Raw genomic sequence first — 18,627 nt, 5'->3', positions numbered from 1 at the left:
AATACAAAACCAAGAACAATTAAAGGAAGAAGAAAACATAAAATGAAAAGGGAAGAAATGGTAAAAATGTGAGAAGCACGCCACCACAAGGCTAGGCTAGAAGCCATGGCAACCTTGAAGATGAGTGGATGTGTGCCGCCACTTGCTATGCAAGATAAGGCTTAAAAGTTTCACTCCCAAGGGAGGAAACTCTCACAAAATGGTTGAGACACAAGAGTGTTTTTACTTCAAAATCTTCAACCCTTGTACAAGTGTTAGAGGTCCCCTTAAATAGACAAGTCTAGGGGCCCCTTAGCAAAACAACTAAATTAAAGGATTACAAAAGAAACCTAGCATGTTCTAGAAAGTAGGTCATCCTAGGGTGCACATGGGTGAATTTTCGTCCAAGCCATCTAGGTGGCAAGTCTTCATGGCCAAGGCTCCCAAAGGAAGGTTCTAGAACATTCTAGAAGACTTGGTGTCCAAGGCATGTGGGCCTCCCCTTTCTAGATGCTTCTGGAAAGTCTTATTCCTTCTCTCTCTTCCTTAGGACGCCAAGTGTCTCCTATGTGGTCCTCCTCCTTTCTTATTCCTACAAAAGCAAATTAAGGAATTTATTAGCATGTTGGTTTAAGGTTAAGATAATCTTTTGAGTCAACAAGTCAACCCAAAGTCAAGGTCAACAAGTCAACTCAAAAATAGTCAACCAAGCCAACTTAAAGGAATTTTAAACTAAAGAAAATAAAAGCAAAGGAAGGGATCAAGGAACTCCCTTTCTTCTAAGCATGTGCCATGGGCCATCATCCTTGATAGGGATCAATCCTTTATCAAATAGGTATGATCCAAGTTGGAAAAATCATCCAAATATGAAAGGGGATAATCAACAACATGAGCAACCCTATGTTTGTTGGTATCGCGCAGCGAAATGTTTAAGCGTTTGGACAAAAACCAAAAGGGGGGTGAATTGGTTTTAAGTAATAAAATTAATACTTTAAAAATTTTCCAGAATTTATCAATTAAATCAAATATTAATTTCTTTAAACACAATAATAGATGAAATAAAGAGATAGAGAAGAAGATTGAACACAATTATTTATACTGGTTCGGATCAAAAGACCCTACGTCCAGTTGTTAATCTCTCAAAAACGAGATTAACTAAATCACTAACAAATAACATATTTACAATCAGATAGTAAAAGAGTAAGGAAAGAAAACACCTCTCTTGAACACACAAGAGATGAACACCTTTCTCTGAATCACACAGAGAACCTTGACCTTAGATTTCCTAGCAACAGCAGCAACACTCAATCTCCTAGAACACCTCTCAGGAAAAGTTATCGCTCTACCCACACTAGGTTTCTCAAAGCTTTTTTTGAGAACTCTCAGGATTATCCTAAGTGATAATCGATTATCACTTTGATTTTTCGAGAAATACCAGAATTTTATTGTACAATATTGATCCTAACTGATCTAACTGATCTAACACATAGGACTCGAACCCAAGTCCTTACATATAATAAAAGTACTCTCAACCACTTGAGCTAGTACCTTTCCACGTCATAGTCCCTCACATTTATTGCTTTAAATGTTCTCGCTACCCGTCCTAATTAAATAAATAATTAAATAACTATTTAATTTTCCCGGGTCTTACATTACACCCACCTTTAAAGATTTTCGTCCTCGAAAATAAGACTTACCAGGAAATAAGTGCGGATAGGATTGCTTCATGCGATCCTCCATCTCCCAGGTCATCTCCTGAGTAGTCTCATCCCACAGCACCTTCACAGTCTTAATTTCCTTCCCCCGTAGCTGCTTCACCTGTGAGTCGAGAATTCGCACTGGTCTAGTGCTCACCGTCAAATCCTCCCGAATCTGAATATTGTCTGACTCCAGTACGTGCGACGGATCTGCAACATATTTCCTCAACTGGGAAACGTGGAACACATTATGCAGATTCGTCAGGTGTGGTGGTAGGGCGATCTCATAAGCTGCAACGCCAATTCTCCTCAGAATCTGATAAGGCCCAACAAATCTCGGGGTTAGCTTCCTCGATTTGATGGCCCTCCCAATATCAGCTGTTGGTGTTACCCTGAGAAATACATGATCCCCAGCCTCGAACTCTAGGGGTCGCCTCCTCCTATCTGCATAGGACTTCTGTCTGCTCTGTGTAGCCCTCATTCTCTCCTGGATTGCCCTAACCTTCTCAGAGGTTTGCTGTAAAAAATTGGGACCCAACACTAATGATTCCCCATCCTGGTTCCAACACAATGGCGTCCTACACCGCCGCCCATACAATGCCTCATATGGAGCCATACCAATGCTGGTGTGATAACTGTTGTTGTATGTGAACTCCACTAAGGGAAGCATCTCACTCAAACTACCCATGTGATCCAATACACAAGCCCTCAGTAGATCCTCCAAGGACTGAATGGTACGCTCCGACTGATCATCAGTTTGAGGATGGTATGCAGAACTCATCCTCAATTGAGTCCCCAATGCTGCCTGCAAGGACTGCCAGAAACGAGATGTGAATCTCATGTCTCTATCTGACACTATACTGGCCGGCACACCGTGCAATCTGACCACTTCCCTCACGTACAACTCAGCCAATCTGTCCATTGACCACTTCTGATTAATAGCAAGGAAATGAGCACACTTTGTCAACCTGTCCACTATTACCCAGATTGAGTCGTGCCCCTTCGCAGACTTTGGCAAATGAGTGACGAAATCCATGGCTATACTATCCCATTTCCACTGAGGAATATCCAACGACTCAAGTGTACCCCCTGGTCGCTGGTGTTCAATCTTGGCCTTCTGACATACCAAGCACGATGCCACGAAGTCGGCAATGTCGGTCTTCATCCCATTCCACCAGAAAGACTGTTTCAAATCGTGATACATCTTAGTCATACCTGGGTGTATGCTAAGATGACTTTTATGGCCCTCTTCCAGAATCTGTTTCCTCAATCTCCAATCTCCAAGCACACAGACTCAGTCTCTGAACCTTAGGATACCATCCGTCCCAATCCTGTAGTCTTTCCCCTTCTCAGTCCCTATCCAACTCACAAATTGCTGTAACTCAGCATCATCCTTCTGTTGATCTCGGATAACTCCCAATACGTCACTAGTGAATGTAAGCACACCACATCTGATGAAATCCCCACTCAGCTGCACCGTCTTTCTTCTTCACTAGTAACACCGAAGCTCCCCATGGTGAAGCCCTGGGTCGGATGAATTTCTTCTCTAGCAGGTCTTCTATCTGATTCTTCAACTCTGCTAATTTAGCCGGTGCCATTCTGTATGGCGCTGCCGATATTGGACCTGCTCCAGGGATTAGATCAATTGAGAAATCTATATCCCGACTGGGTGGTAACTCAGGTATCTCGTCTGGAAATACGTCAGCATATTCATCCCCTACTGGTATCTTACTGATCTGCTCTTCTGTACTCGTTTTCTTCTCTTGGGCCACTATCACAAAACAAGTCGACCCCTTCTTTATCTCTTTCACTGCCTCTACAGATGTCACCAACTCTATCCCCTCTATTTCTGGGAACACTATTTTGCACCGTCCACAATCAAGCACCACGTGGTTGATAGACAGCCAGTCCATTCCTAGTATGACCTCCAATACCTCCAAGGGCAAGCAAACTAGGTTCACCTTGAAGTGTCTGCCCTCTACATCCATCAAGCATCCAATACAGGCTACATTTGTTAAAACCTGTCCAGATGCGGGTGTCGAGACTATCAACTCGCATCCAAGGTCACGAGTAGACAACCCCAACTTCTTCACGCAATCATGTGATATGAAGGAGTGTGAAGCTCCTGAATCAAATAGCACTAACACACTGTTACCAAAAAGTAAACAATGATCCAAAATCAGATTACTTGACCGGGTGGCCTCTATGCTAGTCATGGCAAAAACCCGGCCTGCGGCTCTCGGCCTGTCGGATGAGGATGGTTGAGGTCGTGATGCTGGAGTAGTCTTCCTATTAGGACATCTGTTGGCAAAGTGTCCTGGCTGATCACAGGCATAGCACTTACGAGTGCCCGTGCCACTGCCTCCGCTGCGGGCGGCTCTAGTACAATCTCGCTGTAGATGTTCACCCCCACAGTTATAGCATCTCAGTTTCCACGAAGAAGCAACTGGTCTACTATAGGGCTTCTTCTGGACTCTGCCCTCAGCACTATTCTTCTGTGTGCGGTTGACCCGGCTGGGTCCCATCTCCAGCTGCTCTACGCTCTTGGCTTGCTCAACCCAGATTGGGAACTCTCGCACCCTCAGCGGCACAATAAAACGCCTCAGTTCATGTTTGAGGCCACCCTCAAACTTTCTACAGCGCCACTCCTCCGTCACCGTCTGCGAGTAGAATCTCGAGAGGTACTCAAACCTCTCCACATAGTCCTGCACAGACAAACTTCCCTGCTGCAGGGTGAGAAACTCTGCCTCGCGCTCATGTTTAGCGCTATCAGGAAAATACTTCTCCAAGAACCTCATCCTGAAGCTAGTCCAAGTTACCTCTTCAGCTTTGTTTATCATCTGTTGCTGCATACTCATCCACCAATACTCGGCTTCGGTCACTAGCAGGAATGTTGCAAAATTGAGCTTTTGTGCCTCTGTGCACTCTATCACCCTGAATATCTTCTCACATTCACGAAGCCATGCATCAGCCTCATCTGGGGTGGCTTTCCTAGTGAATTTAGCCGGCTTGTGACGCATGAAGTCCTCCATGGTCACTGGTCTAACAGGTGGGATCATAGCTCTCGGTGGTGCTGCCACAGGCTGCATAGCATCCACCATCCTGTGGATTATGTTAGCAATCTCATCAGCGCCAGCAGTATTTCTACGCCTTCTGTTTGCCATTGCCTGTGCACGCCACATATTCAGCTGTTAAAATCAAACAGCTAAAGATTAAATTATACTCTATCAAATTTAACAACCAACACGCATCAATCAATTTCACACAACAAACGTCAGCTCACTCCCTAGTTTGCCCCATAAGCATCAAAACTTTTGCTCTTATACCAAATGTAACATCCCTAGGGAATATTAATTAAAATAAAATAATAAAAGAAACAATTATATTAATAGTCATCTTTACAAAAACCCTAACACGGGAAAATTTCAATTTATTAAAATAGCGCGCCAAAACTCATAACTGAATTCATAAAATGTTACAAGTTCCCAACATTTGGATTTAAAACGTAAAATACATATGGGCAAAACCCTAGCTCTAATCCCATGCTAGCCCTCACTTCGCCATCTGAACATCCTCAACACCACCTGTATCAACATCTGCTCCCGTGCAACGAATTACACGATCATCGCCAAACACAAACAAAAAGGGTGAGCTGAGAAAAATAAAATAACAAGCATAAACAAAACGAGATGAATCATATTGTAACATCCCGTTTTCATAGTTTTTAAACTATTAAACAAAACATTTAAATTTTTGTAATTCAGAAGCGAATGATGACATAGGCCAGTATTACACAACACAGTCATCCTCAAATATAACCATAAGTACACTGATCAACCTATACTGCCCATACATTACTAAAGAGGTTACAAAATACCCGATCAGTCAAGCAAAAGAAAGAAAAAGGGGGGTCACATATGCTACTGGTACGTCTAATGCAATCATCTCACGTCCCGGAGGGTGTATCCTCACCTGCACGTTTATCTGCTCACGCCATCCAAACGAGACGATCATTGCAAAGATAGAAGACACACACAAACATGCCATAGAAACTAGAAGGGTAAGCTAACTTGAATAAAGAGTAACCATGCAAATTATGTTATGGTAAGACAGAAAAACAGGATTCATTAAACAGTCTATCAAGAATCATCCAACTAATTCCAACTATAACACCACACGCCATTCTAGACTCGATATCCGGATTATGTAAGTGGCATTGGAGCTCTTGGTGACTTGCACCTGAGATGGTTCCTAAACTTTGCAGAGTTTCAGGCACAAGGGGTATTCACCCAACCACTCTCAAGGTAAATCCCATCACCTCTATGATGGATCGGATTCATAGACCAGGACCTCCTGCTACTTCCCCCGACGTAATCCATCGTACTCTACTTGAGTCTTAATGGTTACTGGAAGCGTCAGGATATCACCAATCTGAGTCCTCATGCCCTTACATTTACTACACCACATTCCTTAGGATTTCCCTTGAAATCCTAACTCTAACATACTTCCATTCACATCAAGTTCACACTCAATTCCTTCATACAGTCTAACATGCATAAGGATCACATACATTATCAATCATTATCATCTTAACGCAACCTATCTAGCATCAAGAAATCAAAACAGTGGGAAAACCAGTCTTCTGCAGAGAATCTCGCTTAGGCTAGAGGGTCTCGCCTAAGCTAGTGAGTCAATTTTGCTTAGGCGAGTTGATCTCGCCTTGGCGAGACATCATACAGTGGTGAATTAGAAATCCTGGGCGAACTCTCGCTCAGGCTAAGCTGGCTCGCCTATATGAGATGTTATCTCGCTCAGGCGACCCCAGCTCGCCTAGGCGAGATTTCGCACAATGACAGGGGTGAGCTTCTAGTATTTTCGCTCAGGCGAGACCATCTCGCCTAGGCGAAACTACCAGGAAATCATCCCTGTTCTGCACATGCAAGCTCGCACCAGGACATCCCCCACTCAAATACACACATCAACAGTCTCAAACACCAATTAAACAAGCAATCATGCAATTTAAAGCACTCACGAACACAATTCACATCAAAATGAGTTATAGAGTTAGCTTCCCTTACTTATTCTTGAGTTAAAGTTTTGGGTGAAGACAACCTAGGTGAGGGGAGCAGAATTCCTCAGCTGAACCTAGGAGATGAGAGGCTAAGAGTGAAGGCAGCAAAAGGATTGGCAATGATCACTTCTCCAGAATCTGAGTATGGAAAAACTGAAACTATGAGATGGTGGTAGAGAGTAGATAGGTTGGGAGAGAATTTGGGTAGCGGAGAAGGAGAAAAAGGAAGTGAGGAGAAATGGAGGAGGTGGCTGGTGTTTCTAATAAAGAGAGAGTAGTGGAAAAATGGGGTATCACATTCTGCCCAACAACAAAAATTTTCGACCTGAAAATTGAGACTTACCAGGGAACAAGTGCGGATATGACTTTCTCACGTCCTCTTCCAATTCCCAAGTGAAATCACCTGTCCTCTCGTCCCAAATGACCTGGACTAGTCTGATCGATTTCCCTTTGACTGCCTCATCTGAACATCTCCTAAACTATCGGGTTGAACTTCCACTGTAAGATCTCCTCTAATCTGCAAATCTTCCATCTCGAGTATATGGGAAGGGTCGGGCACATACTTCCTGAGCTGGGAAACATGAAATACTGATTGGAGGTTGGCCAGAGGAGGAGGTAGAGCAATCTCATATGCCACTGGTCCAACCTTTCTCAGAATCTGGTATGGACCAACGAACCTAGGAGACAACTTCTTCTGGCGGATGGCTCTCCCCACACCAGTAGTCGGGGTAATTCTCAAGAAAACATGGTCCCCAAGCTCAAACTCTAAAGGTCTTCTCCTCTGGTCAGCATATGATTTCTGTCTGCTTTGAGATGCTTTCATTCTTTCTTGTATGAGCTTGACCTTTTCAGTAGTCTATCTTAGAAGCTCTGGTCCCACCACCACTGATTCCCCATCCTGATACCAGTACAAAGGCGTCCTACATCTCCTGCCATAGAGGGCCTCATAAGGTGCCATGCCAATACTGGTGTGAAAGCTGTTATTATATGTAAACTCTACCAAAGGCAGGACCTCATCCCACGCACCCAGATGGTCCAGCACGCACGTCCGTAAGAGATCCTCAAGAGATTGGATAGTTCTCTCGGACTGCCCATCAGTCTGAGGGTGATACGCAGAGCTCATAGCCAACCTGCTACCCATAGCATCCTGCAGCGTCTGCCAAAAGCGAGAGGTGAATCGTGGGTCTCTATCAGAGACTATACTCGATGGCACACCATGTAACCTCACAATCTCACTGATATACAATTGTGCTAGCTTCGACATAGACATCCTCAAATTTACTGCTAGGAAGTGAGCACTCTTGGTGAGGCGGTCTACTATCACCCATATAGCATCGTGGTTTCTCACGGTCTGAGGTAAATGGGTGACAAAGTCCATAGCAATGCTATCCCATTTCCACTGGGGTACCTCAAGTTGCTGAAGCATTCCCCCCGGTCTCTGGTGTTCTATCTTAGCCTTCTGACAAGTTAAACATGACGATACATATCGGGCGACATCTTGCTTCATGCCCGTCCACCAGAATGATTCCTTCAGATCATGATACATTTTAGTCATGCCTGGGTGTATGCTAAAACGACTCTTATGTCCTTCCTCAAGAATCATACCCTTTAACTCTAAATCTTCAGGTATGCAAACTCTGCCTCTGAATCTCAGTACCCCATCACCTCCCATCAAGAAATCTTTGGCCTTCTTAGTGCCAAGTAACTCTACTGTCCTCTGTAGCTTGGGGTCCGACGGTTGCTTCTCCTTTATCAGCTTAAGGAAATCATTAGACACTGTGAGATGGTTACATCTAATGACTCCCTCATCTAAAATCACCTGCAATCGCATATCTCTAAACTGTTCCACCAAATCTAACTCTCTGACCATCATGTAAGATGCGTGAACTGCCTTTCTCCTTAAGGCGTCAGCCACCACGTTCGCCTTCCCCGGGTGGTACAACAACTCAAAATCAAAGTCTTTTAGGAATTCCATACACCGCCTCTGCCTCATGTTTAACTCTTTCTGGTCAAACAGATACTTCAAACTCTTATGGTTACTAAAAACCTGAAATTGCGCACCATACAGATAGTGTCTCCAGATCTTTAGTGCAAACACCACTGCTGCCAATTCCAAGTCATGTGCGGGGTAGTTCTTCTCATGATTCTTCAACTGTCGAGAGGCGTAGGCCACCACTCTCCGTTCTTGCATCAGAACACATCCCAATCCCTGATGAGAAGCATCACAGTAAACCTCAAAGGGTTTACCGGTATCAGGAATCACCAACACTGGAGCACTAGTCAACTTTTGCTTTAGCTTTAGAAAGCTCTCTTCACACCTGTCGGTCCAAGCAAAAGGTTGATCCTTGCGGGTTAACTGGGTCAAGGGTGCTGCTATCCTGGAAAATCCTTCAATGAATCTCCTATAATAACCTGCCAACCCCACAAAGCTCCTTATTTCAGTCACTGACTCAGGGCGTTCCCAGTTTAGCACAGCTTCTACCTTAGACGGATCCACTGCTATGCCCTGGGCCGAGATCATGTGCCCCAAGAACTAAACTGAAGTCATCCAGAACTCGCATTTTGACCGCTTTGCATACAACTGCTTTTCCCTCAGTATGCTCAGAACTATCCTCAGATGCTCTGCATGTTCTTTAGGAGTCCGCGAGTAGATCAAGATATCATCTATGAAAACCACCACAAACTTGTCCAGGAATGGCCTGAAGATTCGGTTCATGTAGTCCATGAACAAAGCGGGGGCATTAGTCACACCAAACGGCATCACCACATACTCGTAGTGTCCGTACCGGGACCTGAAAGCGGTCTTCTGCACGTCATCAGACTTGACTCGAATCTGATGGTATCCTGATCTCAAATCAATCTTAGAGAACACAGCAGCCCCGTGCAACTGATCCATCAAGTCGTCAATTCTTGGCAGAGGGTACTTGTTCTTGATGGTTAACTTATTCAGCTCCCTGTAATCCACAGAGAGTCTGGAACTACCATCCTTCTTTTTAACCAGTAACACCGGCGCTCCCCAAGGCGATACACTCGGCCTGATAAACTGTTTTTCTAGCAGCTCTTCAATTTGTTTCTTCAACTCCACTAGCTCAGCAGGAGCCATTCTGTAGGGTGCTATAGACATTGGCCCTGCTCCTGGCACCAGGTCAATGGAGAACTCTATCTCCCTAGTAGGGGGTAGGCCAGGCACTTCCTCAGGAAACACATCTGAGAAATCCCCCACTACAGGCGCCTCCAAAGGTCCAGCCTCATTCTCCACGGATAGCTGAGTCAGAATCAAGAAGCATTGAGACCCTTCCTTCATGTCCTTGTCCACCTGCTGTGAGGACGCCAACCGGTCTTCATCTTCTAAGCTAGGAAACAACACTTTCCTTTCGTTGCAGTCAATGAGAATGTGATTGGCAGATAGCCAATCCATCCCCAAGATGACATCTAGCCCCACCAAGGGTAAACAGATGAGGTTTACCCTGTACTTGCGCCCCTCAACCTCGATCTTGCACCTAGCACACATGGTCGAGGTTCTGACCAACTCCGAAGCAGGTGTGGACACCACCAGGTCATACTGGAGCTCCTTCGCCGGAAGACCCAGCTCCACCACTCTAGATTCCGACACAAAAGAATGTGTCGCCCCCGAATCAAACAGAACATGCAAGCTTCTACCAGCTATCACACAAGACCCGATGATAAGGTTACCTGATCCAGCTGCCTCTGCACCCGTCATAGCATACACTCTTCCCACTGCCTGTGGTCTCGCACCTCCCCTCGACGGTTGTGACTGAGGCTGTGATGAAGGCCTCGACACTGTGCTCCTATCAACTGGGCAATCCTTGATGAAGTGGCCCACCTGGCCGCATCTATGGCATGTCCTCCTATCAGAAAGCTGGGGGCAGGCGCTCCTCAGATGGGGCCCCCTACAGTGGAAGCACTGTGGCCTGAAAGGCTGAGACTGTTGGGGCTGATGCGAGAACCTCCTAGGGCCCTGAGGCTGAGGCCTAGAGTATGGCTTCCTTCTATCATCATGTCTGCTCGTGGACCCAGATGGTCCTCCCACCTTCAGCTGAGACTTCTGCTGAGCTTAAACTTCAACCTTAAGCTTCTCCATCACTCTTGCCTTCTCTACCAAGGCAGGGAATTCCTTGATAGAAAGCAGGGCCACCATGAGCTTGAGGTCACCACTCAACCCATTCTCAAAATTTCTACACTGCCAGTCTTCTGCCATCTTTAGGGTGTGAAATTTACCCAAGTGTTTGAACTTTTCAGCGTACTCAGACACTGACATGTCTCCTTGCATCAGCTGCAAGAACTCAACCTCCTTCGCATACCTCACGCTATCTGGGAAGAACTCAACATAGAACTTCTTCTTAAACAGTTCCCAGGTGACGGTCTCATGGCTATCCTCCAACATCATCTTCATACTGGACCACCAATGCACGGCTTCCCCAGCAAGAAGATACTCGGTGTATGCGAGCCTGTTCTCTACAGGACATCTCTTAGCATTATAGATTCGTTCCATGTCCCGCATCCACTGATCAGCTCCATCTAGGCTAACTTTGCCATTAAAGCGGGATGGATGGTGTTGTAGGAAATCCTCCAAACTCCACTCTTGCACTCGAGGAAGTGAAGCTTAGGAAGAACCAGCGGCTGAACGGTTTTCCCCTATCTGATGCAGAGCTTCCAAGTGCCTCTGCTAAGTTGCTTCCACTGCTAGTCTTGCAGACTCCATCTGTTGTAAGGCTAGATTCTGCTGATTCACCATCTTAGCATTCTGCTGCTGCATGGCTGCTATCATCGCCTCAATTGCTCCTACCAAATGAGGATTATCTGAGTTTGGGACAGGAGGTGGAGGAGGTCTAGGTGCCATAGCTCTGAGCACACAAGGAGGAACCATTAGATTAGTCGACAGGTACAACAACTCAACCCAAACACGCTATAAGGAACACACAACAGAAGCTAAGCAAGCTCACACATACAGATCCTAGAGAAATCACGGCTCTGATACCAAAATTTGTAACATCCCGTTTTCATAGTTTTTAAACTATTAAACAAAACATTTAAATTTTTGTAATTCAGAAGCGAATGATGACATAGGCCAGTATTACACAATACAGTCATCCTCAAATATAACCATAAGTACACTAATCAACCTATACTGCCCATACATTACTAAAGAGGTTACAAAATACTCGATCAGTCAAGCAAAAGAAAGAAAAAGAGGGGTCACATATGCTACTGGTACGTCTAATGCAATCATCTCACGTCCCGGAGGGTGTATCCTCTCCTGCACGTTTATCTGCTCACGCCATCCAAACGAGACGATCATTGCAAAGATAGAAGACACACACAAACACGCCATAGAAACTAGAAGGGTAAGCTAACTTGAATAAAGAGTAACCATGCAAATTATTTTATGGTAAGACAGAAAAACAGGATTCATTAAACAGTCTATCAAGAATCATCCAACTAATTCCAACTATAACACCACATGCCATTCTAGACTCGGTATCCGGATTATGTAAGTGGCATTGGAGCTCTTGGTGACTTGCACCTGAGATGGTTCCTAAACTCTGCAGAGTTTCAGGCATAAGGGGTATTCACCCAACCACTCTCAAGGTAAATCCCATCACCTCTATGATGGATCGGATTCATAGACCAGGACCTCCTGCTACTTCCCCCGATGTAATCCATTGTACTCTACTTGAGTCTTAATGGTTACTGGAAGCGTCAGGATATCACCAATCTGAGTCCTCATGCCCTTACATTTACTACACCACATTCCTTAGGATTTCCCTTGAAATCCTAACTCTAACATACTTCCATTCACATCAAGTTCACACTCAATTCCTTCATACAGTCTAACATGCATAAGGATCACATACATTATCAATCATTATCATCTTAACGCAACCTATCTAGCATCAAGAAATCAAAACAGTGGGAAAACCAGTCTTCTGCAGAGAATCTCGCTTAGGCTAGAGGGTCTCGCCTAAGCTAGTGAGTCAATTTTGCTTAGGCGAGTTGATCTCGCCTTGGCGAGACATCATACAGTGGTGAATTAGAAATCCTGGGCGAACTCTCGCTCAGGCTAAGCTGGCTCGCCTAGACGAGATGTTATCTCGCTCAGGCGACCCAGCTCGCCTAGGCGAGATTTCGCACAATGACATGGGTGAGCTTTTGGTATTTTCGCTTAGGCGAGACCATCTCGCCTAGGCGAAACTACCAGCAAATCATCCCTGTTCTGCACATGCAAGCTTGCACCAGGACATCCCCCACTCAAATACACACATCAACAGTTTCAAACACCAATTAAACAAGCAATCATGCAATTTAAAGCACTCACGAACACAATTCACATCAAAATGAGTTATAGAGTTAGCTTCCCTTACCTATTCTTGAGTTAAAGTTTTGGGTGAAGACAACCTAGGTGAGGGGCGCAGAATTCCTTAGCTGAACCTAGGAGATGAGAGGCTAAGAGTGAAGGTAGCAGAAGGATTGGCAATGATCACTTCTCCAGAATCTGAGTATGGAAAAACTGAAACTGTGAGATGGTGGTACAGAGCAGATAGGTTGGGAGAGAATTTGGGCAGCGGAGAAGGAGAAAAAGGAAGTGAGGAGAAATGGAGGAGGTGGCTGGTGTTTCTAACAGAGAGAGAGAGTAGTGGAAAAAGGGGGTATCACACATATACCCATCCTATTCATTATATAAAATTCTTGGCCAAGACCCTAACCCCAAGACTTAGCAGTCTTCAAATCATACAATTGGTTAGCCTTGGACTCGGGAACATGATGCTCACACGAACCTGCCCGCTCGTGGTCCTGCCTCTATGAACCTCCCTGCTCGTAGTCCTACTCTACGGACCTGCCCGCCCGTAGTCCAACACATGTGATCCACCAGCCCCGGTACCTCCCCGCACGTGGCATCTCTCAACGTGAGCACGGAACATACGAACCTACCTCGCTCGTATCCCCACGTGAGAGTAACTTGATATGAACCTCCCCGCTCATATCATCACATGTCAATCACATCCATGAACCTACCCGCTCATGGCACAGCATCTCCCGATCCAAGTAAAACATCATTATCAGTTAAAACAACACACACAGCTCATAACCTGGCACGCAAGCGCCTGGCGCATCCACCAGTATCGTCTGGCGAAACAGGTTCAGGCCGCCTGGCGATTTACGTCCCACCGCCAGGCGCTATGGCCTCCAACAGAAGCTCGCTGTCTCGCGTCCGCCTGGCGGGTCTCGTCTTATCGCCAGGCGCCAGCCTCTACAGACTCCCTTTTTGAGTCTTTCGACCGCTTGGCGCACTCAGTTAAGCTGCCAGGCGCTGTGACAGTACCATACCAGTCATGTTTTCATCTCTCTTTCCATCTATCCCACATTACCCTACTCCCTCCAAGGTAACAAGACAATCTTGATTAACTCCACTCTCACTCTGGATTTCCTAGCCAACCTCTTGACGGATTACAGTACCTATAACTCCCATTCCAAACTCCCTATCACCTCTATAATGCACCAATTTCTTCCAACATTATATCGTAAGTTCTCTTATCTTCTAATAAAAGCCACACAATATAGTTTCACATACCATATTCTCTATTCGACTTGTTGTATCACAGCACCACACCTCCTACTAAGTTAATTTTATAATTTATTTTACACAATCATGGTAATACCTCAAATCTTATTCCAACTATCTCTTATTCCAGCGATGCCACTCCAACCAATGTTTTCACGTAAGCTTGAGAGTTATCATTAAAACTTTTATCTTTACTATTTCAAACTAACCTTCTTACAACCTTACCATATCACGTGCATATCCTCACACTTAATTCATTTCCCTTAATTATATACTACAGAGTATTTAACCCTTACTGTTTTACCAACAATCGTCTACAACCATGGCTTGTCCCAATTCTATTCCCTCTTTTAAGCACTCAAACCAGACCTGCACCCATCGCCGCCTGGCGGCACGTAGCACGCCGCCAGGCGGTACACCAGTGTTCTGCAGCAGCGCAGACTCCCATTTCCTATGGCGTACCCAATCCAGTTTCTAGTTTCCATTCCTATCAATTCCATCCATCCGGACGCAACAGACCTGCATTACGCGCTAGTTTCTCTCCTCAATTTGATTCATAAAGGTGTCTCTATGTTTACACTCATGTGTAACCCCAATCGATTCATACCCTATCGTCTCTCAACCTTGCCATACTCTAAATTGGTATTCAATTTCGGTCCAGCAGAGTATTCAATCACACCCACACACATCAATCACAGAACCCATATACACACTTGTACAAATAACATTAAAAACATACAAAGGAACGCGAACGCTGTCACGCCGCCTGGCAGGAATTCATCGCCGCCAGGCGGTTCAAGCCAAAACAAGAACAGACGCCCACCTGTGATGAGCCGCCTGGCGGTAGGGATCAAACCGCCAGGTGGTTTCTGGGAAAAACCCAGAAACCCAATCGATTAGTGCAGAAAAACAAGTGAAAGGCATGTAGTTTCAATCACCAAAGCACAATACAATGTATATATATCTAAAGCATCGAAAACAACTCCCCTTACCTGGATTCTTTGCCCAAATTCGAATCTGTATACCTATCCTCTCACTAAGCCTCCTTAGCCTTTGTTTCCAGTCCAAGCCTTGGTGATTTCAGCCCTACCACTTCTCTCAATCAGCCCCAAAACTCAGAAAAAAACCTTGCTTATGGTGAGTACGAATTTACAGTGCACTATTCCTCTGTTTATGACCTTCTCTCTTACAATCACTCTCACTTATTACCCTTTTAGTGCCTTAGGCAAATTTTAATTAAGAATTACACCTATGCTAGTCCAATGTTCAATTAACCTTCTGTTTTCCAGCCCTTAGGTTACCTCTCCTTTGGCTGCTAGGTTTCTAGTCCTTTCACATTCATGCAAAAGAAAAATTTGGCATAAAGAACTTATTTAGTTCTCACCAAGGTTTGAACCCACACTCATGCACATATCCAACTAAGACCAAACCATCCAACCAATCCTTATTTTCATGATAAGGCCTACAATTCCAAGAGTTTATCATCAAACCGCACATTCAATATATAAACACACAAAAACGCATAATTTAAATAACATCCAAGTGACACCCATAGGACTCGAACCCAAGTCCTTACACACAATAAAAGTACTCTCAACCACTTGAGCTAGTACCTTTCCACGTCATAGTCCCTCACATTTATTGCTTTAAATGTTCTCGCTACCCGTCCTAATTAAATAATTAATTAAATAACTATTTAATTTTCCCGGGTCTTACAGATATTGAGGCAATCTCTTGGCTTTGAGCATGGTGTCAAGAATGATGCTTGGCCAATGGATAGGAATGTGGTTGAGCATAGAATAGATGATCATAAGATCTGCTTCACTGAACTGTGCGTGATTTGTACCACGTGGACATAAAATCCAAACAATAAGGTAGTGAAGTAGACGCTCATAAACTTTGAGAGGTCCTGCTAGCAATTGGCGGCCTATTTCTTGATCTTGTCATCGCATAAAGGATCTATAATCGAATATTCTGTTGAACCCTTCAATGCCAGCAGTGAGGATTAGAGATGTGCCATCATGAATGGGAAATTGAGCAACATTTTCCCAAATATCATCATCTAGAATGATGTCAACACCTTTCACCTTTGTAAAATCCACTCCATCTCTGAATTTGTAATTGAAGTAGAAGGCTCAGACTAAATCGGGGTAGTAGGTGCCTTGCATCTCAGTGAAGAATTTTACCCCTTGTTCAGCAAGAAAGGCAGGAATTGTGAAATGGCGATTGACAAACCATTGAGACTGGATGAATTTCGGAGTGATAAAGGGCTTGTCTTTCCATAATGTGATGAATTCAAATCTTCTATCTTCATCTGAAATGCATCCTTCAATAGAGGCAGTCCTAGGTGCAGTTGAGAGTTGAGGGGCACGAGATGCAGTCCTTCTGCGGGTAGGAATCTTCCTACGAGAGGGTTCAGCCATTATTGAGGTAAAGGAGAGGGAAGCTTTGAGAGTTTTTTAGAATTTTGAGAAAATAAGAGGTTCTTGAGTGTTAAAGGTGAGAAAAGAGTATTCTAGCGACCAAAATGGCTTATATTTATATAGAAGTGTCTCCAACGGCTATATACATGCATTTTAATACAAATCTAGCCGTTGCAACGGCTAGTTTTTGAATTTATTTGGTCCAACGACGTGTAATAATCGATTATCAAAAGGTGATAATCGATTATTGGTTCAAGAACTGGGCAAAATATGAATCCTGACGAGCTGATAATCGATTATCTTAAGTGATAATCGATTATTCCAGAGAGTTTTGAGTTTTGGCTCAAAATTAAGGATAATCGATTACTGCCCTAAATAATCGATTATTCCAGAATGTTTTGGGATTTTTAAGAGTGGCTGATAATCGATTATTGACACTTATAATCGATTATTGACACTATTTTTCGAATTTTTAAGGATTTTGAGTTTTTTTTGGCAATTTTAAGAGATCTCTAATATGCCTAAGTCTCTTCTTAGTTCATAAAATCTATCTTTAGCTAAAGGTTTGGTAAAGATATCAGCTAATTGATGCTTTGTATCTACGTATTCTATCTCATAATTCCCTTTATTTATGTGATCTCTTAGGAAATGATGCCTTATTTCAATGTGCTTTGTCTTAGAGTGCATTATGGGATTTTTGGTTAAGTTAATAGCACTGGTATTATCACATTTCAGAGGTATATGGTTTAGAAAGATATTATAGTCTTCTAATTATTGTTTCATCCAAAGAATTTGAGTACAACAGTTTCCAGCTGCTATGTATTCAGCCTCTGTAGTTGACAAAGCCACACAAGCTTGTTTCTTAGAGTGCAAGAGACTAATGAACTTCCTAAGAGGTGACAAGTACCACTGGTACTTTTTCTATCTATTTTACAACCACCATAATCAGCATCTGAATAGCCTATCAAATTAGGAGATGCTCCTGAAGGATACCAAAGTCCAAAACATGCAGTTCCTTTTAAGTATTTTAAAATTCTCTTAACAGCAGTAAGATGTGATTCTTTTGGATTGGCTGGAAAACGGGCACACACACATACAAATTGCATAATGTCAGGCCTACTTGCAGTAAGATATAACAAAGAACCTATCATGCCTCTAAACATAGTATGATTTACCTTTATTCCTGATTCATTTTTGTCTAAGTAGCAGGAGGTTCCCATAGGAGTACTTGCTTCCTTAGCAGTATCCATTCCAAATTTCTTAAGTACTTCTTTACGGTACTTAGATTGATAAATGATAGTTCCATTTTCCATTTGCTTAATTTGTAGACCCAAAAAGATGTCAGTTCTCCCATCATTGACATTTCAAATTCTCCCTGCATTATGCTTGCAAAGCCTCTACATAGTGAACTATCAGTAGACCCAAATATTATGTCATCTACATAAATCTGAACTAGCAAAATATGCTCATTTACTCTTTTAATAAACAGAGTTAAATCAATTTTACCTTTTTCAAAATCATGTTCTAACAAAAATGTACTTAATCGTTCATACCAAGATCTACGTGCTTGTTTTAATCCATACAATGCTTTCTTTAATTTATAAATGTGATTAGGAAACTTATAGTCTTCAAAACCAGGTGGTTGTTCAACATACACATTTTCTTTTATAAATCCATTTAGGAAAGCACTTTTGACATCCATACGATATAATTTAAATTTCATGAGAGAAGCATAGGCAAGAAGTAAACGTATAGCTTCTAACCTGGCAACTGGAGCATATGTCTCATCATAGTCTATACCTTCTTCTTGTCTGTATCCTTTTGCTACAAGTCTGGCTTTATTTTTGGTGATGTTTCCATCTTCATCCAGCTTGT

At 43.6% G+C, this 18,627-nt stretch overlaps 1 protein-coding gene across 1 annotated transcript; it reads right to left on the bottom strand.

The window, feature by feature from the left end:
- Positions 1–3,103: 3,103 nt before the first annotated feature.
- On the bottom strand, positions 3,104–4,840 carry LOC146884153 (uncharacterized). The gene has a single exon (XM_085665871.1). It carries the CDS (start codon positions 4,838–4,840, stop codon positions 3,104–3,106), a length of 1,737 nt encoding a protein of 578 aa, XP_085521997.1.
- Positions 4,841–18,627: the final 13,787 nt, after the last annotated feature.

The sequence above is a fragment of the Vigna unguiculata genome, chromosome 8 (genome assembly GCF_037176805.1).
Source record: "Vigna unguiculata cultivar grain cowpea cultivar isolate G323 ecotype 2 chromosome 8, ASM3717680v1, whole genome shotgun sequence".
Lineage (NCBI taxonomy): Eukaryota > Viridiplantae > Streptophyta > Magnoliopsida > Fabales > Fabaceae > Vigna > Vigna unguiculata.
This window is presented reverse-complemented; position numbering and strand designations above follow the sequence as displayed.

What these genes read in the sequence shown, in the direction of transcription:
- LOC146884153 (XM_085665871.1), bottom strand. Translation starts at nt 4,840, where the DNA reads ATGGCAAACAGAAGGCGTAGAAATACTGCTGGCGCTGATGAGATTGCT.